At 40.3% G+C, this 27,447-nt stretch overlaps 1 protein-coding gene across 1 annotated transcript; it reads right to left on the bottom strand.

The window, feature by feature from the left end:
* Positions 1-11,941: 11,941 nt before the first annotated feature.
* Positions 11,942-26,280, bottom strand: Plrg1 (pleiotropic regulator 1). The gene is made up of 15 exons (XM_042701699.1): positions 26,194-26,280; positions 24,100-24,206; positions 22,385-22,527; positions 21,676-21,729; positions 19,171-19,264; positions 18,688-18,751; positions 18,364-18,465; positions 18,185-18,277; positions 16,179-16,328; positions 15,988-16,089; positions 15,427-15,529; positions 14,578-14,686; positions 13,633-13,772; positions 13,065-13,258; positions 11,942-12,202 (listed from the first exon to the last, which is right to left on the bottom strand). The coding sequence occupies exons 1-15, from the start codon at positions 26,200-26,202 to the stop codon at positions 12,143-12,145; spliced, it is 1,524 nt and encodes a 507-aa protein (XP_042557633.1). The 5' UTR covers positions 26,203-26,280; the 3' UTR covers positions 11,942-12,142.
* Positions 26,281-27,447: the final 1,167 nt, after the last annotated feature.

The raw sequence follows: 27,447 nt of genomic DNA, 5'->3' as shown, positions 1-27,447 counted from the left end.
TTAACCACCAAAAAGCCAGAAGTAGAGCTGTGGCTCAAGTGATAGAATACCAGCTTGAACAAAAAAAAAAAAAAAAGCTAAGGAGCAGTGCTCAGATCCTGATTTCAAGCCCTAGTACTAATACACACACACACACACACACAATGTAGCTATTGGCTACTGTTTTGGTTGACAGGACTGTGCAGAGGGTTTCTAAGGCCTAGGTTATATAAATGCTGTTTTGTTATCATCATTGTTGTTTTGGTTTGGTTTTTTTTATTCATTTTTTTATTTTGCAAAGGGTAAAGTTCCAAGGGGATAAGAAAGAAGCAGCCACCATAACAGCAGAGACAGAGATGGACCACTGAATGTGTGTCCTGGCTGGCGACCCTGTGACCCTGTTTGGAGCCACAGAGGGTCCCAGAGCCATCACTGGAAGACTGGAAATGGACCAAGATGCCCTTTATCATTCTCTTCCAGCCTCCTGAGAATTCTACCCTATTCATTGTGTAATTGTAATTTCTCCCTTCCTCCAGACATGTTTCTCATTTGGAGAAGTGTTGGTTGCTAGGAAACTGAATTGCCTTTTCAAGTCAAGTACTTTAGAGAGAAACAATTCGCATGATTTTTTTTTCCCTCTCCTTTGGTAACATGAAAATTTGTAAAAATGTTTGCAGTGGACAATGCAAAAAAGTGAAGCTTTCACAACTCTTTGTATTTTTGTTTTAGCAATCACAATCATTTACTTTTCCCACAGCTTTGGACAACAAGAAAGAAAACAAAAGCTGACTTCCCTCTCAGTAGTCTTTAAGAAAAAAAAGAATACTATTCCCAGGCCTGTTCCCAAGGGTGATGAGGTGAAATCTACCCTGCTTCCCTCCCACGGGAGCTGTGATCAAGAATCAAAAATAAATATTTTTTAAAAATAGAACTCGAAATGTAGAAATCACTGTAAACTATCTACCAAAAATACATCAGTCTCATAGCCAACAGCCTATTGTTTCATTCCATTTCTTCTGGGCTTGAGTTTTGTAAATTAATAAAATCATGTTCTGGACACATCATTCAATAAATGTAAAAAGCACAACTTGAAGAAAGAGTAAGTTCTCTGTTTCTGACCTTCAAAGATTCCAGTATATCCTGTAACTTCTCAGGAACACAACACCTTCAATTGTCCAGGTAACTTTTCTAATCACTGTCCATAACATTTCCAATACCCCCAAACACAGTTGTAGGAATGAAATGAGATTTCTCTCATAATTCATTAAATATAATGCCTGGCACATCGTAGGTACTCATTAAAGAATAATTATTAATAATGATAATTACCATAACCTGTCTTACAAATGTCTTTAGCCTCTGTTTTAAAAATCCAGTCCCAGTTCCCCCCTTTTTATAATTGACCACCTACAGACTCCTGCATTGTGAATATCAGCAGTAACTGTCTGAAATGAAGGACTTCCTTCCCTTGAATGTATAAGCAGCAAAAGAGTCTCTGAATGGGACTGAGAAGGTGTGTTTTACAAAGGAAATTTGTGTGTGTGTGCTGGTCCTGGGATTGAATTCAGGGTTTAGGTGCTGCCTGTGAGCTTTTATGCTCAAGGCTAGTGTTCTACTGCTTGAGCCACAGCTCCAGTTCTGGTTTTTGAGTGGTTAATGGGAGATAAGAATCTCCCAAGATTTCCTACCGAGGCTAGCAGTGAACCCTGATCCTTGGATCTTAGCCTCCTGAGTAAATTAGAACTACAGGCGTGAGCCACCAGTGGCTGGCTACAAAGAAAACCTATCTATTTCATCACTACATTGATACCATGTTATTTCCAGTTTATTCCCAGACTCCTTGGCACTCCTTGGAAAGAGCTGGAAGAAGACAACCTCACCACCTCTTCCTTGGAGGAGCTAGTGCTGAGTTATCCACTTGGATGCAACTGACTTACCAGCAACATTCCACCAGCACACATAGCTGGGCACATGTCCCGCCCCCTCCCACCTACCCCAAAGCCAAGGTTTGCACTTGCATTTGCCTACACCGGAGAACTTGCTGGTGGCTACATTTGATCAGTGCCTGCTCTGGGCAAGGATTGAAGTGCACTGAATCCATCAGTGTATGCACTTACTTCATTTTAAGCACAAATAAGTTAGAAAATAGATCTACAGTCTCTCTGCCTGCATGTGTGTGTGTGTGTCCCTACCTTCTTTCTTCTTTCTCTCCCCTGTTCATATCTCCTGTGTTCTCTCTCTTTCTCCACTTGGCTTTACAAAATCTCCACCACCTCTCAATCCCTTTCTTTTCTTCCTTCACCCCCTTTCTTACCGTTTTCCTCAAAAATCTGTCTCTTTTTGTCCGTGTCATCTTACATTTTTGTTCTAATCCTGAGCCAGACTGAAAGCCTGCAATGAGGTAGTGCAGACGCACACAGACACATTGAAAGGCACTGAGTTCAAAAGAATCATTGCCACCAACTTTCAAAGCACTTGAAAGCGCCCGCAAGTCCCATTTGGAATCTCTTGTCCTCCTCTAATTAGACTTGCTTTTCCTTAAGCACCGCCATTCAAAAGAACACACTGTTTTGTTTTTAATGTCATTTAATGCTCTTCTCTTTTAATTAAGGGTACTGCAACACTGCTAGCCTAGTTTTCGGGGCCGTCAGTATTCAATTCTCCAGCTCAGTGGTGGATGCCGGTTGGTCCCCATGGTATAACAAGACAGACTGAAGAATTTAAGATGTAAAGTTTTTTCCAGGTCATCAAGATGGACAGTCAACCACCCAGAATATTTAGTTTGGTATAGTTCATCTCTATCAGACAGTCCTTGCTCTCTGCAATCTCTGGAAGAGCTCTCATTTGGGCCAATCTAATGAGATGCTCACAAATGCATTGTTTAGCTCTGCTGAAGACAAGATACATAGTACAAGGCATTGGGCTGTGTTCTTCTTTCTGAAGGATCAGTCTGTTTCTAATATTTTTACTGTCTACCTCCAACTCCATATTCCTCCTCCGCTCCAGCTGGACCCCATTCATTGCATGTTTGCTCCAGGAAGCTGGTTCTGAGGTGGAGATTTGCCCTGATTGCTTCCATTCCTGTCTGCCTCTCCCTTCACTTACCTCACTAACCTTGGAAGGAAGAAGTGGCTTAAAACTTCTATAAGAACTCTTCATCGAGAAGGCTGCAAATAGTCACAGAAAGGAATGACTTTTAATAAAGGATGGGAATGGAGCAGAAGGCTAGTCTGAGTTCTCTGAACTGTTGCTGTCTGACCAAGGAACCTAGACACAAGGAATGATTTTTGGACAATGCTTCCTGGGTCTCAAGTAGCCAATTTATAGCAAACATGCATAAAATCACCATAGGAAAGCAGTTCATTGAGTATTTCTGTCTGAGTTCTGAATCAACGTCCACCAAGTTGACAGGAACCCATGGCTGAGCAAATGCAGTATTGGTCTTGGAAAGCTTGTGAGAGTCCTCGGTCCTCCTGACTCATGTTATCTAGATCATCAACACCGATGGAGTTGCCAGTGAAAGAAGCAAAGCCGGTGGCACACAGGAGCAGCCAGGAGTTACCATCTTCTGGCTGCCGCGGGTGGGTGCTTCCTCTTTGTCACCCTGCTCCACTATTAACAGGCCACTAAAGACCAACATAACCAGGCTGGGAAGGTGGCTTAATGGTAGAGTGCGTGCCTAGCATGCATGAAGGCCTGGGTTCGATTCCTCAGTACCACATACACAGAAAAAAGCCAGAAGTGGCACTGTGGCTCAAGGGTAGAATGTTAGCCTTGAGCAAAAGAAGCCCAGGCCCTGAGTTCACTAAATAAATAAATAAACAACATAACTGAAAATTAAAAAACAATAACCCAACTTCCTCCAGGAAAGACAACAGAAAATAAAGAAACCAGAAAATAGCATTCAATGGATAATCCTTTCAACTAACAAGTAACAGTGGATTTTTAAATTTAAAACTAAAAGAAAACTGGACACTAGTGTCTCATACCTGGAATCAACCCAGATAGGAGAGTCCATGAGACTCTTATCTCCAGTTAACTATCAAAATAAAACACAGAAGTGGAGTTGTGGCTCAAGTGGTAGAATGCAACCTTGAGCATAAAAAGCTGAGAACTTGTGTTTAAGCCTCAGTACAAGCATAAAAAAAAATGAATCTAAAAAGAAAGGATTCAAAAGGCAAGAATAATGTTAACATATCTTAAGGAATTATTCAAAGAATAAAATTTTAAATAATTCAGACTAGCCTTAAATAAAAATCTGCAACTTTGTAGAACTAATATTTTAAAAGGAAGAATACTCTCTATAAACTGACTTATGTTAATGGCATTGTCATAGAAGAAAGCTATCAATATAAATATTAGCTTCTGAATGCTTCAGCTATTTGCTTGAACACATTAAAGAAATGTTATCAGGGCTGGGAAGGTGGCTCAATGGTAGAGTGCTTGCCTTGCGTGCATGAGTCCCTGGGTTCGATTCCTCAGCACCACATAAGCAAAAAGAAAAAAGCCAGAAGTGGTGCTGTGGCTCAAGTGGTAGAGCACTAGCCTTGAGCTGAAGAACTGAGGGACAGTGCCCAGGCCCAGAGTCCAAGCCCCACGACCGGACAAAAAAAAAGAAAAGAAAAGAAAAGTTATCAGCATGCCTGCTAGATCATGGACATTCTCTCCCTATCACCAAGTTGTCATATTACTAATGGAAATAATGCCATTATTGGTATATGGCCTGCTCATATAGGTAGGTACTGGTAGATAGATAGATAGATATGCTGAAATCTAGGTAGACAGTGATTGTACATAAACATATACATGCATTATAAAGTATCATAGACCAATGCACATAACAATTTCTGTTGGCTTTTCAAGATAACCAAAAAACAGGCCGCATCTAAATTTCCAACGAGGCATTATTCTCTATTCCCTGACAATCCTGAATTGCCTTGCTAAGGCTTTTTAACAGCTGTTCAGTTTTGAACCCTGCCTATAGACTATGCGTTTAGCTTACGGCATTTCATGCTTGACTTGCCCATATTCCTGGAAAAAGCTTCTGTATTCATTTCAAAATTTCTTTTTGAAAGTCTTCAATTCGGAAACAATTGATATCTGAAAGCACAACCAAATAAATCTTCCTTTCATAACAGCAATAAATATCAAGATTAGGACAAAAAATGAATATGAATTCTAGTCTCAGCTTGTCTTGGGATCAAAAAGGATTTGTACTATTTTTTAATATATAGAAGATTAAAACAGAAAGCACCAGTTATACAGGATAGTTTACACTGGTTTTGGATGCCTGTGAATTTTACTATGTCTATCTATCCATATCATTATATCCATCCACTTATCCATTGCCAGGTAGAATTCAGTGCCACTAAAGGAGCTATCCTTTATCCAGAATACCACTTTAATGCTCATTAAATAAAACCTAAGGAGTGAGAATCTTCAAGATGATCCAATCTTTAAAACAATGTAGGAAAAAAAATAGGTTTCAGAAACTAAAATTGAAGTGTCTTTTTTTCTTGGATTTTGTGAAAATTCTTTTTTGGAGAAATTGACAAAATTCACTATAAAATGGTTGCTAGGATACCCCTCAAAATCTATTAGAGTGAGCTCTTTTCTTTAAAGGTTTGGACAGCGTGCCATTATTTCGGAATAGCTTTGAAAATCATGATGCGTGTTCTACTAGATTTCATCAAAGAGAACAAAACGGGCAAATGGAGGAAAAAATGATTACTGAGGTCCTAAAAAATAATTAGGCTCTCTCATCAGGATAAATACTTTAAAGTAAGCTTATCAGTGAGGCTCAGATTTTCAGATCTAAGAAGAAAAAGTATGGACCAGGCCAAACTCCTAAGGGTAAAGGCCTTATGTAGGAAGCAGAGAGGCGTTCACATGGATAGTGGGTTTATTGTTGCTTATCACCTTGTTCTCTGAAATTCAAAGTAGTGTGGATGCCTCAATATGACACTTTTCAAAATGTTAGTAAAAAGTTAGTTAAAAGGATTATTCCTATCTGTATCTGATGGGAGGAAGCGGACTGGGAAAAAGAGGAATCTGTTCCAAACAAGTAATGAGGAACATGAATCCCAGATAGATAGGAAATCTCCTTTGATATTTGTGTCTCTGCAAAGTCACTAACAATAGCAGCTCTCCCATCTTTTGTAATTTATAGATAACAGTTCAGAAACCAAGAAATGAAGGCTCTGAAGTCCATTTTACCTAAGTGGTCTACAGATTTTCTACAAGTCCTATCACAATTCCAAAGGCATTTTTTTTCATAAAACAAAAATCCATCCTAAGATTCAAAGAGGACCTCAGTAGATCCAAAATAGATGAAATTATCTTTAAAAGGAAGAGCAACTTTGAAGGTCTCACACTTATTAAAACATATCACAAAAGCTGGGCACCAGTAGCTCACGCCTGTAATCCTAGCTACTCAGGAGGCTGAGATCTGAGGATCCCGGTTCAAAGCGAGCCTGGGCATGAAGGTTCATGAGACTCTTATCTCCAATTAACTACCAGAAAACCAGAAGTGGCACTATGGCTCAAGTGGTAGAGTGCTAGCCTTGAGCTGAAGAGCTGAGGGACAGTGCCCAGGCCCAGAGTTCAAGCTCCATGGCCAACAAAAAAGAAAAAGAAAAAGAGAGAAAGAGAGAAAGAAAGAAAAAAGAAAGAAAGAAAGAAAGAAAGAAAGAAAGAAAGAAGGAAGGAAGGAAGGAAAGAAAGAAGGAAAGGAAGAAAGAAAGGAAGGAAGAAGGAAAGGAAGAAAGAAAGGAAGGAAGAAGGGAAGGAAGAAAGGAAGAAATCACAAATCTATGGTAACCAAAATGGTATAGTACTGGCATAAAGACAATAAATAGAACAGAGAACCCAGAAACAAATCTGACACATGTGATTTAATTAATTTTGGCAAGGTTGCCAAGACTGGTAAATAGGGAAGGATAATCTTTACAACAAATGTTGTAGAGAAACTGAATATTTAAGTTGGATCCTTAACTTAAATTTCCTACAAAATTAACCCAAAGTGGATTAAAGACTTAACTGAAGAGCTAAAACTATAAAACGTTTGGAAGAAAACATAGAATACCTGAGGCACTGGATTCAACAATGGCTTATTGGATATGCCAGCAAAAGCACATATAACCAAAATAAAAGTTGACAAATTAGACTCACTAGAATGACTCATGTATACCAAAAGACACAGCCAATGACTGGAAAAGGGTACTTAATGAAATAAATATTTATAAACAATATATTTGGTAAGAGTTTATAACCCAAAATATATAAAGGACTAATGCAATTCAACAACTATAAAAACTTTAAATAGGGTTTGGATTTAAATAGAGATTTCTCCAAGGAAATATTAAAAATAGACATTGAATACATGAAAAGATACTCAACATTACTAATCACTACAAGAGTAAAAATTAAAATCAAAATAAGATACCTCACACTAAATAGAATATATTATTTTTAAAAGATAAATAAAACGTTGGCAATAATATGGAGAAATTGGAACCACATATAGTGTGAGTGAGAATATAAAACTAAAAAAAATCAGTACTGTAATTTCACTGAAATTTAAAAATAGAAATAACAGATGATCTAACAATTCAACTTGTGACTCACACATCCAAATTATAGCAGGATCTCACAGCAATGTGTACAAACATGCTTGTACAGAATTGTCAGCAAAACCAGAGAGCATCCCAAAAATGCATCTACTGATGGATAAACAAAATATGCCATACACATGTAATAGAATATCATTCACCCTTAAAATTAGAGTTTTTAAACAGATGCATTTTATGGTTATTATAGAATTTATAAAAGAAACTCACAAGTGGTCCAAGGTCTTCTCTTTTTTTCTTTGGCTCTAGTTCTCTTGACCTATAATTGAAAATGAATATATTTAAAGTACAGAATTCAACAGTCTGGTATACATATACACTTAAATCATCTAAATAGTAGACTCATCATCTCACATAGTTACCGTGTGTGTGCCTTGAGAATTCTTACCATCTCTTTTTTAGGTTATTCTATAGTCACAATGCTGCATAGTTAATTCTGTAGCACTTAAGGCATCTTATACCAAAAGTTGCTTAACACATGAAATTCTATAGGCAGAAAGATATAGTTGAAAGAATAAAGTGGCAAGAGGAGGAAGCTTGACATTCTATTATATAGTAGATATGCATGCAACTTAGAATTATGAGAGGTCTGAGAGTTGTTGTAACTAAAAATTTAAAAATTACCAGCCACTCTCACAGCCCCAGGTTTCACAGTAGCAATCACAATGGAGCAGGATGGTCAAGAATGCTTGCTAAAGGATGTGCTGAAAAGCCTGCTTCACCAAAGGAGGGGCTGAGATGGGGGATAACAAGCCTGGGTTTGATTCAGCAAAGCAGTCACACACTGAGTGGAAGCCCCATAGAAGATGGAACAGACAGGAGAGACGCCAGCACTCTCCAACAGAAGCATGGCATTCCATGGCCAAACGGCTTCCATGTCCTGGTGCTGAGCTGGTCTTCTATCCACACTTCTCACTCATTTCTTTTCACCACTAATTGATGTTTTCCACCTTTTAAATCAAGAAGCAGTTTCCATTCCACTCTATCTTATGGAGGGAGGAAGGGAAAGAAAAGAAAGGAAAAAGAGGAAAGAAGAGAGAGGAAAAGAGGTAGAGAGAGGGAAGGAATGAAAGAGAAAGAGAAAAGAAGGAAGGGAGGGAGGGGAGAAGGAAGGAAAGAGGGGAGGGAGGGAGGATCACTGCAGGAGAAATTGGATGTGGTGGGATGTGCTTGTCATCACAGCTATGGTAGGATGTAAAAAGCAGGATCGTGGTCCAGGCCAGCACCCAAGTAGAAAGCAAGGCTCTCAAAATAACCAGTGCAAAAAAAGGACTAGCAGTATGGATCACAGCAGCTCCTGCCTAGCAAGCTTGAGGTCTTGAATTCGAACACTAGTACCACATACACACACAAAAAGGAATGTTATTAGCAAACAGCAATCATTACCAGAGGGAAAAGTAAAAAAAAAAATAGCTTAGTATCTATTCTTAGTAAGTTGCAGGGCTTGAACTCTGAACTCTGGGCCTGGGCAATGTCCCTCAGCACTTCTGCTCAAGCGAGTGCTCTACCACTTGAGCCATAGCACCCCTTCTGGTTTCCTAGTGCTTTATTGGGGATAAGAGTCTCACAGACTTTCCTGCCCGGGCTGGCTTTAAACCACAATCCTCAGATCTCAGCCTCCTGAGTAGCGAGGATTACAGGCATGAGCCACCGGCGCCTGGCAGTATCTATTCTTAATGGCACTTTCCTCCCTATTTGTAAACAGCAGGGTCTGCATTTTCCTTTTGCTCTGAAGCCCTGCAAACTATGTAGACAATTTTTCTGGCTTTAATTATTATGTTAATACATATGAAATCACTTGGAATAGTGCCGAGCATATACCAAGTGTTTGTTTTTTTAGTATCATCACTAAATGACATAGGCATTCTAATTTTAGAAAAGCAAAATTTATCCATATGCTGTTTATAACGTTAGTTGCAAAATATTGAGGAAATGTGATCATTTCCTAGTTCTTTGTATTTCACAAATGCTATTTTGATGTAATATTCATTTTACATTATTATATAACACCGTTTCTGCCGATTTTCTAGAAATTGTATACTTATTTTACAATTTTTCTAAGTTTTAATTTTTTATCTGGCAAGTATCCCTGTCTTGTGTTCAAAGGCTAAAATGTCTATCGGCAGAAATTTGACTTGCTTAATAAATTCAAAGCCTTAAAACATCTTCCTTCTAAATGCACTCCAACAAATGTTTGCTTTTTAGTGTAGAAATTTTATTTCAAATATTCATCGATGAATGAACAGAAGAATGTATATCCATACAACAGAATCCAGTCAATTTAAAAGGAAGGCAGTTTTTATACACACTGGAATACAGATGTTGAAACGTTATGAAAAGGAAAGAAGCCAGTGACACAAGACCACATGCCATCTGAATCCATTTCCATATAATATCTAGAATAGACTATCCATAGGAGCTTATACCAGTAATTTCTCCTTGGCTTTTGAGGATTGGAGACAATCGTCTTCTGATTTTCTTCTCGTATAAGGCATATTAGAATCTTTCAGGTGCAAGTGATTTCTTTTCCATTTAAGTTTATGAAATGCATGCTCATAGAAAATTAAAATGTAATCAAAATATATAAAGCAGAAACCATGAAAATTCTTCTACTATTCTACTCCCTCATAAAGCCACAGTTAACAATTTGGTGTTACTTCTCTATCATGTTTTAGTGCCCATTATTTTACAAAATGCTTGTACAACTCTTATTTACATAAGCAAAAATTGAACAACTTGCCCTAAAAACAAATCTGGCTATTCCTCACTTTTATGAATACAAAGAAATACATTGAAGGACTATACATATTATCCCATTTTGCCAGGTTGTTCTTACTAGTTTCCTACAAACGATTTTAGTATTGTAAATGTTCAATTATTTTCAGTAAAACCCTGGGAACAAAACTAAAGGCTGTAACCATCATACCCCACCACAGCATGCAAGATATTTATTCAAAACAATGCAATCTTTTCATTTGGACACACCTTTAAATTGGTTTTTGGAGTATACTGAAGTGTGACAAATCTAGATGGAAGGGAGATCAGGCTCTCAAGGGCTGGATTGCAAAATTCCCTTTTTCCAGGAGGCACAGGTGTTTGAAACCATTTTCTATAAAATCACACAAAACTGCAGCTCATGCTGTAATTTTAAACAACTCCAATGGCATCTCCAGTATTTATCCCTCATTTATCAATTATCCATTTATGGACATCCTACTACTTGAAGAACAAAGTGTTGAAACTCAAAATAAGAGCTTTCCCCACAAGCCAGCCTTGCTCCCACTACTCAAGCAGTTTTCCTTGAGAACATAGCACTGCATTTCTATGTCTGTTGTCACTCACTTTATGAAGGAACCGGGGAGCCTGGGGGCTAGAGCGCAGTGGGACATCACTGGCCCATCACATGCAAGGTCTTGGTGTCACTCGAACATGGGGATCAAAGAACAGCTCTTTTTCCTTCTCTGCCCTCTTCCACATGCAGGCTAGCTCATGTCCCTTGGGCACTGTGAAGTCCTTCCCCAGATGGCAGCTACTCTATTACAGCATATCTTCACAGCCTGGAGTTAACTCCTCCTCTCCTGAACAGTGGCTAGTGCAGAACTGCACAGAACATGCACTGTGAAATTACAACTTCAATCTTTTAATCCCCATACATCCATCATATATGTTTATAAAGATGTATCAACAGGGGTGAAACCATGTTCCTCTTAAAATGTTTTTCTCATATGGTATATAGTAATCAGTTTTGTCCTTTTTTTCCTTTCAGTCATGGGGCCTGAACTCTGGGCCTCGGCACTGTCCCTCAGCTCTTCAGCTCAAGACTCATGCTCCATTACTTGAGCCACAGTGACACTTCTGGGTTTTTCTGCTTATGTAGTACTGAGGAACCCAGGGTCTCATGCATGCAAGGCAAGCACTCTACCACTGAGCCACCTTTGCAGCCTTATACATGTTTAAAAAGGGGATTTTTCCAATGAGTGTCAAAATATTCTGTCTTTAGAATAGTTATGTTCACGCTAGCGTCTGTAGCTCATCTGTAATCCTGCCTATTCAGGAGGCTCAGATTTAGAAGATCACAGTTTGAAGGCAGTGCAGGTAGAAAAGTCCTTGCCATTACATCTCCAATTAACCAACAAAACGCCAGACTGGAGGTGTGGCTCAAGTGATAAGGGGACTAACAATAAGAAAGCTGAGCGAGAGTACAGGCTCTGAGCTCAAGCCTCAGACCAACACACACACACACAGACACACAGACACACAGACACACACACACACACACACACACACACACGTATGTGTTCAATAAACCTGCATACGTGAAATCCACATCTTACTAAGGTTACAAATCGTTTATTTCAGAAATAAAAACACAGTGGGGGCAGGGACAGTTTATTGTACAACAAAAAGCAGCCACGATTCTAGCAAGTTGAGTTTCAGTTTCATATTCCTAGCCACAACACAAAATGACTGGATATTCTCATCAATGCCAAGCTTAAAAAAAAAGAAAAAGGAACCATCCTGTATACAATGTCACACTAAAATCTCTTTCGCTTGATAATCTCTGGTTTCCAGTTGACTGGATGGGTTTCTTCGGTCTGAAAACAGAAAAGCGAAATGAAGTATTATTAGCCTGTTTCCTATTAGTTGGCTTCCATTTTAACCAAGTATCAATCCTAAATTATATTACTTATCAGGTCTAATAATGTTCAGACAGCGGACAGATCATGACATCCAAGCCTAACAAAAGCTGCATGGGTTCATTCCAAGTTCACTTCACAGTTTATCATGCAAAATACAATTTCTGCTTAGATATTATGATACCACTTAAGTGCAATTCTAGAACTAATTTGCATAGAAATTTATTCTTTGTTGTTGCACTGCACCATTTTCCCAGTAACTACAATAAGGAAAGTGAGAATAAAATAAAAGCTAAAAGTTTGCTGGCATCACTGAGATCAATATAGAAACCTAGAGAAAGATACTGTTCAAAATGACAAATACTGGGGCTGGGAAGGTGGCTCAGTGGTAGAGCGCTTGCCTTGCATGCATGAGGCCCTGGGTTTGATTCCTCAGCACCACATAAGCAGAAAAAGCCGGAAGTGGCGCTGTGGCTCTAGTGGTAGAATGTTAGCTTTGAGCTGAAGAGCTGAGGGACAGCACCCAGGCCCAGAGTTCAGGCCCCATGACCAACAACAACAACCACAAAAAAGATGACAAATATTGTCTCAGGCATAAATGTGAGACCCTATTTTAACATTAAGCAGAGTAAAAAGGACTGGAGGCATGGCTCAAGTGGTGGACAGCCTGCCTGGCAAGCACAAGGCCCTGAATTACCAATCTCAGTACTACCAAATAGGAAAGGAGTACTTTATTTCTTGTAATTAAATGAGAAGATCCTTTCCATATTGGCAAGGCTGATATTTTACCTTAAAGTACTTGTGAAATCAGAGAACTTACCGCTGTTTCATCTTCTCTGTACACTTTAATGGTTTTATCAGCTTCTGCTGTCAGTAATCGACTTTCTGATTGGTCAAAAGCACAAGCAAATATTCCTGATTCACTGTCCAATGAGCCAGGCTGCACAGCTGCATGGACTCTCTGGAAATTGTAGCCTGTTCTCCAATCCCAAAGATGCATAGTGCCATTGTCAGCTTAAAGGGAAAGAAGTGGACACATGTTAGGCCTTCCACAGGACAGCTTGACACCCGTGTAGGCCTGACCATTAGCTTAAACACCGTATCAGTAACAAGTACAGACACAAAGACACAGGCACTCAAACTTAACACTTAGTTTCAGAAGCCCCAACCAAACTGGGCAATTCTCTAAATTAGATTTATCACATGGGAACCAAGAGGGCTAAAATATAAACTATGCCGCTATATGTGTTGTTGGTATGGAAGAACGTGTCTCAGCAGTGTGACCTATTCATGTAGTCACGGGTGACAGCTTAGAAACTTTATAAACGTCTGCTTATTTACTAACAGAAACAAAAATAAACACATTTATCATAAAAATCTCATTTTACCTCCAGATACAAGCACTCCATCAGAATTTACAGTCAATGTGTTAATAATGGCATTATGACCAGAAAGATTTTGGATAAAACTTCCATCAGGGAATTTCCACTGCTTTATATTATCTGGAGAACCAGATGCAAATGTGTAACTGAAATAAATAAGAAATAATTAATAATGGTTTAAGTCAAATAAAAGGTGAGTTCTGTAGTGCTGAAAGTTGTATTTGCCACGTGTCATCACTGTTGTTGTTTCAGCAAAGCTTAACACCAACATGTTTGTTCCAAACGAAATCAGACTTTGAACTTCTACTCATTTTCCCAATGTTTCACACTGAGTTAAGAACCATCAAGATGCAAAATGACAAATCTGAATAAACGGCAAATGAGTAGGCAACAATTTTGGAGAAAAGGAGAGAAAGGAGAAGATAGAGGGAAGAAGGGAAAAAAAAGGGAGAGGGGAGTGAAGAAGACTGGGAAAAGGAAGGAGGAGGGACAAAGGAAGAGGAAAAGCAAGAGGGAGGAGAGGAAAGAAAGAAGAATGTGTCAGGTAGGATCTGATCTGATAAACAATAGGCTGGGAAGCTATGCCCCGCTTTTCTACATGCCTTCACTACAATGTTATTTTTACGTCTTTCCTCCCTACATATATTAACATCCCCTAAGGACCACTCTATGCATGTCTCAGACACCACAGGATACTGTACTCTATGACATAAAAATCCTGCCCAGTCCTGTTACTTCTATCTTAACATGCAGCTTTTGACCATGACTTCAATCAAATCTTCCTGAGCATTATTTGTCACTACCTAGAAGGCTTTGTAATATTACGCTGGCCATAACATGAAACAGTAGCATACAAAAAATTAAAGAAATAAAAATGACAATAGCTAACTAAATGCCAACACAGCTAATACAGTGCTAAGACTTAAGGAAGATGAGAACAGCAAAACTTACTGTCGTGGGTGTAAAACCACAGCCCTCACTGATTTCTTATGGTTTGTTAATGTCACTCTTGTCTTGCCAGCCACCAGATCCCACAATCGTATTGTGGTGTCATGGCTTCCTGTAATGAAAATACACACACATACACACAGAAACACAGAAACATACACAAAGCACAAAGGCAGGCCAGGAAAAAAGAGTGTATAAATTAGATACAATAAAATATGAAGCATTCTAGATACCATACACATATAGTAAACAGAGGGAGGCCCTATCACCTCCCCTATTTCCTTGAAGTTCCAAAGAGTGCAATGCTTAAAAGCATTTAAAAATTCAGATTTTAAGAATGCAATAAAATGTTTAAGTCATTGTTAAATGAACAGCTAGTACTAACGTGAATAACATAACAAATACATGATTTTATTCCCAAGTGGAGAGGAAAAGAAAAATGCATGATTTTTAAGTTAATGGACCAAATGATTTTGTAGTCTTTAGGATCCATTTTTTTAAAAGTTAACATTCTGATCAGTTCAAAAAGTTATTGATCTCAGAATATTTTGTCTAACTTTAATTTTCCAGATTAATAGTTATACTTAATTGCATCTGACAAAAGTTTTCTAGACAGGCATTACAAGATACCATGATTGACGTATTCTATGACATGTAAAAAGTATGGGTAGTATGATCAGATGAAATCTTATTAACAATTAGCTTCAAATGGCCATGACTGAAATATGTCAGAGTACAGGAAACACTATGAACACAATACCAAGCCAAGTTAAAGTGAGTACAGAAAGTCTATGTACAACTACAATGCATCCTGATATGAATGGGGTACAAGCGATAACATATGAACCATACCAGTAATAATTTGGGGTTCTGCAGCCTGACACCTCACTGTAGCCACTGCATTGGTATGACCAGATAATGTGTGTACACTCGCTTTCGTTCTCACATCCCAAATCTAAAAAATACGACAGACATATTGTCAAAAAGAACATATTCCTATCTCAGGCAAGTAACTGGAAATTTACTAAACAACTGTGTCTGAACAGAGTGAAGAAAGTGCATAAGTGAAAGCTAAGGACCTTGGCACTACAGAGAATATAGACAGGAGACAGCTGTCAAAACTAAAATAAGCAAAAAGGTCAGGGTAATGCAAGTCTAGTGACTATTATGGGACTGCTGCATACCAGAGCTTGTGGACAACTGCTGTGACACACTGGAACATGAGACTGCCACAATGCAGAGCACGTGGAACCGAAGATTACGTGGGAAAGACTACATATCAAGAGGCTGAGGGAGTAGGATAATTGGAACTCAAGCAACTATTCTCAGAACTCTAGCAAACAGTGTAAGACTTGAATACACCAAATATGTGCACAAGATACAACACGATACGCACAGCTCCGTTCTGCCTACCCGAGCCGTTGAGTCTCGACTACAGGTGACCAGCACGTCAATTGTCGGGTGCAAATCTAAGCCATACACTGCACTCAGGTGCCCGTGATAGTGCCGGATAACCTGGAGATGAATCAGGAAAGTTATAACCTTGAAAATTAGAAAGACAGACAGTGGCTGGTACTGTCTTTGGGCCTCCAATCCAAGCTTACCTTATTATATTCAAGGTCCCAGCATTTGACTTGCTTGTCTTCTCCACAAGAGAAGAGATAAGGGCTCCGGGTGCTCACTATCACACCCCGCACTGTGCTGATGTGCCCAGTCAATGACAGCTTCAGTTTGCCACTAGCCAAGTCCCAGATCTGCAAACGAAGAGTATTTATTATTTTTGCTGGTCACCACAGAGCAAAATTTTATAATCTTGGTATGAAAATTAAGTTGTTTAAAAAAAACAAACAAACAAACAGGCCTGCTGTAGTGGTTAATGTCTGTTATCTCAGCTACTTGGGATGTTGAGATGGGGAAGATTAATAGTTTGAGGCCAACCTGGGCAAAAAGTTTGCAAGACCACACCTCAACGCCAACTGCTGGATGCAGTGGTGCACAACTGTTATCCCAGCTGTGCAGGAGCCGGGGCTTGGGAGGAGGCTCATGCTTCCAGGCCAGCCCAGGCAAAAATATCATGAGACCGTCCATCTCTACAGAAAAGCTAGATGTGATGGCAAGCACTCTGCACCCTAGCTTCAAAGGGAAGCATATATAGGAGAGTTGGGGTCCAGGCAGACCCAAGCAAAAAGAGAGACCTTATCTCAAAAAATAACCAGAATAAAAGGGCTGGAGCATATATATGCCTAGCACAAATGTGCCCCTAAATTCCAATCCTAGCACCAAAAAAAAAAAAAATTACAAGTATAAAATGTCAACAATAACTCTAGACAAAATAAAAGTGGGGAGGACTAATAAAAAGGAATGCTCAAATAGAAAATAATTTATGATACATCACAGAGTTAATACTGCTAATAATGAAAGGCCATAATAAAAATTTAAATTCACAGGACTGTGAAAGTGGCTCAGTGATAGAGTGCTTGCCTTGCATGCATGAGGCCCTGGGTTCGATTCCTCAGCACCATATAAGCAAAAAGCCGGAAGTGGCGCTGTGGCTCAAGTGGTAGAGCACTAGCCTTGAGCTGAAGAGCTGAGGGACAGCGCCCAAGCCCAGAGTTCAGGAACCACGACCGGACCCAAAATAAAATAAAATAAAAAATTTAAATTCACCAACATCAGCAACTAAGAAGTGTCCTATACATAGCAAACAAAGATGTAAAAAACTTTGTCCTCCCTAGAAATTCTATATGAATGAACAGTTTAGAAAATGAAATAACCTGCTTTTGCTTGTATTCTCAGAAGATTACTTCTAAAGGGCTACAAAGTCAATGCACTGAAAAGGATCCTCTCAAATACACTACGACTAACAATTCACTCACTTTTTAAAAATTTATCTTTATTGTAAAGGTGATGTACAGAGGGGTTACAGTTACATAGGTCAGATAATGAGTACATTGTTTTTTGAACAGTGTCTCCCAGTTTTTCCCCTCCTGACTCCCCTCTCCCACAACTGTATAAGTTCATTTTCAACACAATGTCTGTGTCACTCTTTTTTTTTTAAAGTAGTTTGTACTTTGGGTACAAAACTATTTGACTCAACAGTACCATTTATGACAATCTAGTATAACAAGATAAAATAAAGAAAAAGCCATAGACACAAGGACTAACATAGCAATACTTGAAATAAGAAAAATCATCAAACTAAAAACTTTGCTGTTTGGACTGGCTTAGTGGTAGAGTGCTTGCCTAGCATGCATGAAGCCCTGGATTCGATCCCTCAGTACCATATTAACAGGAAAAGCTAGAACTGGTGCTGTGGCTCAAGTGGTAGAGTGCTAGCCTTGAGCAAAAAGAAGCTCAGGGACAGTGCCCAAGCCTTGAGTTCCAGCCCCAGGACTGACAAAACAAAAACAAAAAACTTTGATGTTGAAAAACAGGAAAACAGGTTATAGAATAGCTAAATTCTGTTTTGTAATCTTTAAAAAAAAAACTGCATTTTTCACAAGACTCTGCCTTTAACACAATGCTGAGGAAAAAGTTTGATGGCACAAAGAATGATTAATATTATATTAAGAAGGATTTTTAAAAGACACACATTTACACAGCATCTTACCTTTATAGTTCTGTCAGCAGATCCAGTGACGAACCACTGATTTCCAGGCTCCACAGCAATACATCGAACCCAGCCAAGATGCCCACTGATGACCTGCATAAGAAAAGGCAGAGTGGACAGACTTGTGAAGTGGAAAGCCACCATGTTTGCTGCAGAAGAATAAATGCAGGTCTGCTCACCCTGTAGAGTTTCCATGGTGGGTGCCACTGGGGCTTGGGCATCGTAGGGGCTTTTTTAGCCATCAGTGCAGAGTTCTTGGTACTGCCAGACTCCATAAGCATCTAGATAGGAGATAGATCACATTACAATTGAAGCGTCATATTGAATGTTTCACATTAATTCAAAGGCAGTTGTTAAAATATTTTCACACTAAAAAAAAGAATCTAAGATTGCTAATCAGAAATTTATTTTTTGTGTTTCTTTTGTTCTTGTTTTTTAAATAAAAAGATGTCTAATATTCTGGGAATTAAGAACAGACATCATTTCTGGGGTTTGATACTTACTGAATTCATCACTGTAGGCTGTGAACGGTCAGAGGCCCCAGGTGCAGTACGATTTGCATCAACCCTGAAAAGAAAATTATCATCATTATCATAGTTAAAGCCTCTAATCATATATTCCATAAAATCTTTTTAAATGTATGTACACATGCCAGTACTAGAGCTTTAATTCAGGGCCATGTGCTCTTGACTGTTTTTTTCACTCAACCACTTTAGCTACACCTTCATTTCTGGCTTTTTGCTGGTTGAGTATAAGAGTCTTTCTGCCTAGTCTGGCTTTGAACTGTGATATTCAGATCTCAGTCTCCTAAGAAGCTAGAATTATAAGTATAAATCTCCACAGCCCAGCCATTGTAAATTTTTATAAATCTTGATAAAGGAAAATACATAATACAATTATAAAGCAACCAATTTAAAACTAAAGAAAGTAAAAATGGTGAACTATACTTTCAAGGTTTTCATGATCATACGTATAAAGCTCCATACCTGGCCTGGGAAGAAGGCAAGGCCACAGCTAAGGACTGCGCAGCGGATTCACTTGGCATTCTTTGGATCTTAGTGTCAGCTGTCAGAGCAACCCCTGGGAAAATAGCATTAGCTGCTTTTAGTAGCTACCCATCCTCTCATTAAGGAGATGAAAACACATAGATGGCTATTTCCAGGCAGTCTTATTATAGTAATCTTATGTTTTGTCTTTGTTTCTACTATTTTTTCATTTTCTCTCCTTTTATTGAAAAAATGTTAGAAAATGGCAGTTAATGAAGGGTGCAAACAAGTCAACAGTATTGTATTAGTGGCAAACATAGACAACATACAACTGAAAGTGCCAGCTGGTTAAAAGCATAAGATATAATATGTAGAATCTATGTGAAACAAATTATAAAGCTGTTTTGAAAAAATAGTTCTCCCAAGTCAAACGTATATACATCAACAACAATTGTATGTAAAGAAAAACAGTCATATACATTAAGTTTTATCTTTTTTTGTCAGTCATGGGGCTTGAACTCTGGGCCTGGTGCTGGCCCTCAACTCTTCAGCTCAAGTGAGCACTCTACCATTTGAGCTACAGCACCACTTCTGATTTTCTGGTGGTTAACTGGAGATAAAGTCTCACGGACTTTGCTGCTTGGGCCAGCTTTGAACTGGGATCCTCAAATCTCAGCCTCCTGAGTAGCTAAGATTACAGCCACTAGTGCCCAGCATAAATTTTATCTTGAATCCACCAAGCAAACATGTTGAAGCAGAAATTAACACCAAGTTGGCAAGAGGCTAACAATTCTTACTCAAATGTTGCATGGCGTAGAGCTATACTATATATACTCAAATGTTGCATGGCATAGAGCTATACTATATAAAGCACTACTGGGTATAAAGGAAAAAGTGTATGACTTTTAGCAAAACATCTTTTCTAGAAAAGCAAATCAAAAACAAGTCAACCACCCAAGGAAGCTACGTACCATCAGATGCCAGAGATACAACTTATATCTGTGCAAAATATTCTATTCCTCTAGAATGCACTGAATTTTCAGGATAAACCACATCTTTAACATTTCTTACTTTATACATTTTAGGTTTTGTCTCTTCTCCCAATCCCACTCAGTAACTGAGCATGGGTCTGCTTTTATTGACTATTTTTCTTTCTGTGACAAGACTGTGGTAGCACCTGGAATTTGAGGTCCATATACACTCATGACCAATACTCGCTGTGGTTAAAAACAGGACTTGGTGGACTCAGCTTCCTGTAGCTGCTTTGGTCTCTCACTGATGAAGGCCAGTTCCAGGATTATCTGTCACTGAGCCTTTTGTTGTTGTTGTTGTTTGTGGGGCTTAAACTCAGGGTCTGGACACTGTTCTTGAGCTCTTTGGAAATAAGTCTCACAGCCTCTCCTGCTTGGGCTGCTTTGAACCATGATCTTTAGATCTCAGCCACCTGAGTACCTAGGATCACAGGTTTGAGCCACCAGAGGCTGGCAGTCACTGAGCCTTTTAAGACTGGATGATAGCTGTCAAAGAGCATCAGGATCCACCCCTGTGGGTGGATCTACTTTCCTGTGGGCCACAGGAAAGATGCTTTTCTCCTCATAGGAGGTATAGATGGGCACATCTGCATTACTGCAAAATAAGGTATGCTGTACAAAGCAAGAACTGGCTTAGACTCTTGGAAAGTGCGCATATAATCCCAATTCAAAGCCACTACCGCAAGGAAACAGATGGGACAGATGCCAAGGTGACTGTCAATCAGACCAAAGTTCTCCATGCTTGTACTTTTTCAGCATATCTTTCTGGCAGAAACATTCAGTTTTGCACAGCTACTCCAGCCACTTGTCCATTTGTATAGGCTCATCTTAAATTCTGCACTTAAACAAGCCACGGCAGCTGCACCTGTCTTGCAGCTAGAGCCACCGTCAGCCCCACAGCTGCCTCACCAACACTGCTTCTCCCAGCTAGGCCAGTTCTACCCTTCCACCCGCAATGCTATTCAAAACACATAACTTCAGTTTGATCTGATCATGAACAGTATAGTTAAAGCAGGCCAAGATAATAAAGTCAAATTATGATTAAATTGACACAAGATCAAAAGCAAAAACGAAGAAGTTACTCAAGTACTAACAGGATGCTTCCAAGGATGGATATTATAAGCACCCAATTCTCCAGTAGTTTCTATAAATACTAACCCTTTGTCCTTCACTCTGTTGTTCCAGATGTACCATTTGTATGCCAACCTGGCCACACAACCCCACAGGTGTGTGGGCGCACGTGCGTATGCACACATGCACACGCACCCACACAGACACACAGAGCACATTTCAATTAGACCTGCTTCTACACTAACAATTCCACCATTCTTAAGAGTTTAGATACTCACATATATATCCAAACTACCACATAATCAACCTGTGTAGGCCTGGCACAGTCTATCATCTTTGAATCTCCAGCACAATGCCTACCAAGATAGAATAAGACATTTCTAAAAGGTAACAGTTCACTTACCAGGTCCTGGTGGATAAGGATGTGTACCTGTCACCAAATATTCGACTTCTTGTCCTACAAAAACATAAAAAGCAAAATATAAGTACATTAGCTGCATTTACCTTACATTACAGCACCCTCTTTTTAAATGTATCAACCCTTTTAACTGTTTCCTGGATCTCCTGGGTTCAGAATCTCAGGCCTCAGAGCCAAGTTGATCATTTTTGTTTTGGCCTCCGAAACAGCTCAGCCATTCCCCTGCTCACTCCCTGTGAGGGGTTTTAGCAAGCTCACTCCTTCGTATATTGTAATGGTATGTAAAGGTCTTCCTATCAAATGATAATCCACTCTGGTTTTCTTCTAAGTAAACAGATTCAAGTGGAATCATGGATTCTCTTGATTTGTTACAATGTCAGTAACTGACTTTCATCTTTCTGAATTATAACCATGATAGACTGAAAGAGGGTAGAATTATTCTCTAAATTTCTCTCTTAATCTCAACTAGGTCCTTCACACAGTAAGAAATTTCGGCCAGCTTTACACTGTAATACTTTTATTTTCTATAAGAAAAATTCCATACTCTAACAACCTCAGTTACTACTCTCATGACTAAGTCAAAACTTCTATTATAATACTAGTACAGCCACAAAATATTGTATTACAACTAGACCTTCAAGGAGAGGCACTAATAAGGCACTTTAAAAATGCACTCAATCAAGCCCTGACGCACCTTGATTGGCAGGATACTGCTTATGTCCATAGGAATCCGCTGCATTCTGAGCACCCTTCTCTTTAAGATTCTCTTTTGAAGTAGGCATATGTAACACAGGACCGTACTCATTACGGAGTTTGATTGCCATTTTTCGCTTGTGACTATTGAAAGATTATAAACATAAAATGTAACTTCAAATATATTTACCAATGCAAATATTTACAGATAGCCAAGTAAAAAGTACTTAAATCATTTAAGTAATCTCCATCATGCATAAAAATCTTCTAGTAGGATTCTAAGTATTTTAAAGAATCAAAAATTTGGGCTGGGAAGGTGGCTCAGTGGCAGAGCGCTTGCCTTGCATGCATGAGGCCCTGGGTTCGATTCCTCAGCACCACATAAGCAAAAAGAAAAAAAGCTGGAAGTGGCACTGTGGCTCAAGTGGTAGAGCGCTAGCCTTGAACTGAAGAGCTAAGGGACAGCACCCAGGCCCAGAGTTCAGGCCCCACAACCGGACCCCCCCCCCACAAAAGAATCAAAAATTGCCAAGTGCATTTCCACACCATCTTTACTTTGGCTTACAATCCAGCATATAACATTCATTAAACCTAAATGCAATGCATTTCATGATGAGTTCTCAAGAATCCAACTGATTCAAAAAACTTAACTAATATATCCTTTAAAAAGCTTCAGTCAAGTCGGGCACTGGTGGCTCATGCCTGTAATCCTAGCTACTCAGGAGGCTGAGATCTAAGGATTTCGGTTCAAAGCCAGCCCAGGCAGGAAAGTCTGTGAGACTCTTATCTCCAATAAACCACTAGAAAACTGGAAGTGACGCTGTGGCTCAAGCAGTAGAGCGCTCGCCTTGAGCTGAAGAGCTGAGTGACAGTGCCCAGGCCCAGAGTTCAAGCCCCACGACCAACCAAAAAAAAAAGCTTCAGTCAATACATGCAACATGTTTATATTCAATATGTTTAAATGTCTAAACATACAAAGTATTAATTTATAGCAACCTCTAATAGATGTGTATTTATAGAAAGGGTTGTTAAACTAATCAAACTACTTAATTAGTTCAATATTTTAAAAAAGAAATGCACTCATTTTACTTTTAAGAGAAATCCACCTTTGGGGTCAGATTAGGAAAGATCTTTCAAGCTTTCCAGATTTATGCCCTAGTAACATAGGGCCCAAAAAAGGTTTTAGGCAACAAAAACAATGTTATAAATATACAGGCTTCTTTGATGAAGTAAGAAAATTAATTAAGTAAAATAATGTTTAAAGACAAAGAAGGAACACTGCACATAAATGCATTCCTAGGTGGAAACTGGAGATATGAACCAAAATGTGCTATCACTCAAAAATCTTTGTCATACTGACAAGAAAAGATGGGAGTGGAAGTACTGGCCAGGTTACAATATAAACTCAGCAAGGCCCTGAGAACAGTGAGAAGCTGACAATCCAAAGGGATTGCGGATAAAATAAAACACCCACAAGGGACTCATTTATTGAGTATTTGTTAAATGTGATCAAATGGATTTTTGTTGTAAAAGGTAAAGCCCCACCCCCCCCAAAAAAAAGTTAAACCAATTTAAATTGTGTCAGAATGCTGCCTGTCACTGAACAGATAACCTCTCCATGTTAGTTTTACTTTTTAGACCTTTGACAGCTCCCTTTCCCCTCTCTTGTCTATATATTAGAAAATACTTTAGTAACTGAACAAGAACTCCACCCACCTCTCTTCATCCAAAGGCACAGGTTTCCCATTATCAGCTACAAACATGTCATGGGTCCTCTTCAATGATCTGAACACAAGAGTGTGCACAGAATGCTTCTGAACCTCCTAAAAAGAGAGTGTAATTATACGTCTAGATACCAATCACCCATATGACAACCTATATTTAAACCAAACTAGAACTGGGGAATATGCCTCTCATGCATGAAGCCCTGGGTTCGATTCCTCAGAGCCATAGATACAGAAAAAGCCATAAGTGGCACTGTGGCTCAAGTGGTAGAGTGCTAGCCTGGAGCAAAAGAAGCTCAGAAACAGGGCCCAGGCCCTGAGTTCAGGCCCAGGACTGGCAAAAATAGATAGATAAAGAAAGAAAGAAAGAAAGAAAGAAAGAAAGAAAGAAAGAAAGAAAGAAAGAAAGAAAGAAAGAAAGAAAGAAAGAAAGAAAGAAAGAAAGAGAAATTGAGTCTTTGCTGGGCACTGGTGGCTCATGCCTATAATCCTAGCTACTCAGAAGGCTGAGATCTGAGGATTGAGGTTCAAAGGAAAGTCCGTGAACCTCTCATCTCCAATAAACCACCAGAAAACCGGAAGTGGAGCTGTAGCTCAAGTGGTAAAGTGTTAACCTTGAGCTGAAGAGCTGAGGGACAGCACTCAGGCCCAGAGTTCAAGCCCCACCACCGACCAAAAAACAAAAACAGGAAGTGGCACTGTGGCTCAAGTGGCAAAGCACTAGCCTTGAGCAGAAGAGCTGAGGGTCAGCACCGAGGCCCAGAGTTCAAGCTCCATGATCAACAACAACAACAAAAAGTAGGCTGGGATGTAACTCAGTGGCAAAGCGCTTGCCTAGAAGTGCAACGTACTGGATTTGAGCACCAGTACCAAAAATGTAGAGACCAAAAAATACAGTTAAAAAAAAAAAAAAAAAAACAAGAACCAAACTAGTTACACACTTTACATGTTTAAAAGAGTAAAAAGCTTTATAATACTCGTCACAGCCACTTGTAGTGCACAAAAGCAGTCAAGTTTAGAGAAAAGAGCTCCTTCTTGGCCAGGGCACTAGGCATAGCGACTGAGTAGTGCCTGGGATATATGTATGTTATTCAGTGATCATTGTCGTTATTCTGTATGTCCAGCAGGTACTGTGCTAGGAGCTAACAAGAGAATAATAAAAAGGCTGTCGTGAGCTCTGTGCTTAGGGGGCAAGAGACAAAAATAAGCAAAATAATTTCACATTTTGGGAAGCGCAATGAAGAAACGCCAGAGGCTGAGGTAGAGAAGGAAAACTAAATATAATCACGAATCATCTCTCTGAGGTATTGAAGCTGAGAACGCCCTTCAGAGGCTAAAGGCAAGAACAATTCCAGCAGGGGGAAATGTCAGACCCCTAAGTGTCCAGCAACTGAGCTACAGCCAGAAACGCAGCACGGTCGTCTCCTGGATGACAGGGAAGGCTGGATTGTCAGATGAAGCTTCCAAAGGCAGCCAGATTAGAAAAGGTCTTTCGAGCCTTCCACGTTCATGTCTTACAGAGGGCCCCCACCCCAAAAAAAAGGTTTTTAGGTAACAAAATTAAGGCCATCTTACAAAAAACAAATTATAGAGCAGAAATGGAAGCGACGAAGCTCACGCGCCAGGCGACGCAAAAGAGGATGTCAATCAGAAACAAACAAAAACATGGTGGGGACTGCTGTGGATCTGGGGCGGGGTGCACGCACCCGAGCAACACCTGGGCCAGGGCGAGCTAGGCCTGCTGGACAGAAAGACGGCCACGAGCCAGGGCAAGATGCAAAGGCGCCCGCGCGGCGGCCTTTCCTGGGGCGGCGATGAACTGAGGGCGCCGTGGGCGCTGGACAGAAGAGCCCAGGGCCCGGCCGCCTGTCAGACCCCGGCCCCGGTCCCACCCCTCCCCCCGGGGCAGACCCCCAGCCCCCCCCACGGCCCGGCTCAGATCCGGGGCCTCGGGCTCGCAGCCTGGCCCGCTTCCACCCCGAGACCACCGGGCCCCGGCCCGCAGCCCCTTCCGCGCTCTCCACCCGCGAGCCAACACAACCAGCCCGCAGAGACGCGAGTCCGGGGCGCCCAGGCGTCCGCCTACCTCGACCATGGTGCCGCCGTGCCGCCCACCCCGACAGCCGCCCGGACACGCCGACCCCCGACGCGCGGACCGCGGCCTCCGCGGCGCAGCCCCTTCAGAGTTGGAGGCCGCCGGATATGACGTAGCCCGCGCACGCGCGCGCGCACAAGCCTCTCGGCGGCCGCCCGTAGGGTAAAGAGGCGGGCCTTCAACCACCTCAGGGTCAAGGGGCGGGTCTTCCTCTCCGGGGGCCGCCCCCTAGGGGCGGAGCTTCGAGCTCTGCTGTCAACCAGGCCAGGTGAGGAGCTTTTCACCGCCAGTGGAGGAAATAGCTGCTTTGGCTTCGAGTCTTTTGGTGATTGGTAGCGTTTTGTTTTCTACCCAGGCAGTAATCCGCCGCTTGTGATCAGTGATGCCCGGATGTTTCTTCCTTTCTTTTCTAAAGGCTGAGCGCCATGGGCTCACACCTGTAATCCCAGCCACTCGGGAGGCTGAGATCTGAGGCTTCTCCCCCAGAAGTAAGGTCGGCCTTGGCTGTAAAAGGGAAACACGTAATGGGTCCTGCCCCTCCCTTAGCTACAATTAGTTTCACTGACCCTGTCCCAAAAGCACACAGCATATAGTGGGGAAAATATCTAACAGACATTCTGATGTAAGGCAATCATCCTATTTAGAAATCCAGTGGTTTTTATTAAAGACAGGAAGGTTATGTTTTCACTGGAAATACAGTCATTTCTGAACTGTGACTTTGGCTTAAAGAACTTTTTCCCTATAAACATGACCAATGATACTGGACACCACTGGTCACTCGCTTCTATATGCTCAGGAGGCTGAGATCTTACAATCGTAATTCAAAGCCAGCACAGGCAGACAAATCCAGGAGACTCTTTCATTTCCAATTAAACATTAAAAAACTGGAAATGGAGGCTTGTCTCAAAGGACAGAGCACCTTGTCAATGAAAAAACAAGTGAGAGACCACAAGGCCCTGAGTTCAAGCTCAAGTATCTCTCTCTCTCTCTCTCTCACACACACACACACACACGCACACACACACTCGCACACACACACACACACACTCAAACATAAGAAAAGCAGTCAATGATGATAAACCTTGCAAAAGAATGACATCATTATTAAAACACATATCTAGGGAATTAAATCATTGCTTAGTGATATAACTATAGAAGAGTACATGATTAAAGATGACAAGCTATAGAAATAAAAGCAAAACCCTGACATACTTATGTAGAATAATAACTGGTTGATCTATTAAC

This window comes from Dipodomys spectabilis, unplaced genomic scaffold (assembly GCF_019054845.1).
Source record: "Dipodomys spectabilis isolate Male_0828 unplaced genomic scaffold, ASM1905484v1 ptg000297l, whole genome shotgun sequence".
Lineage (NCBI taxonomy): Eukaryota > Metazoa > Chordata > Mammalia > Rodentia > Heteromyidae > Dipodomys > Dipodomys spectabilis.
The sequence above is the reverse complement of the archived record's forward strand: the minus strand, read 5'-3'. Positions and strand labels throughout refer to the sequence as shown.

Coding starts and splice junctions, on each gene's coding strand:
- Plrg1 (XM_042701699.1), bottom strand. Junction 18,752..19,170: donor TTGCCTTCTTCCCAGGCCAG/GTATGGAGCTTT, acceptor TTTTCTTTTCAG/GGTTGATGCAAATCGTACTG. Junction 16,090..16,178: donor GGGACCTTGAATATAATAAG/GTAAGCTTGGAT, acceptor ATTCATCTCCAG/GTTATCCGGCACTATCACGG.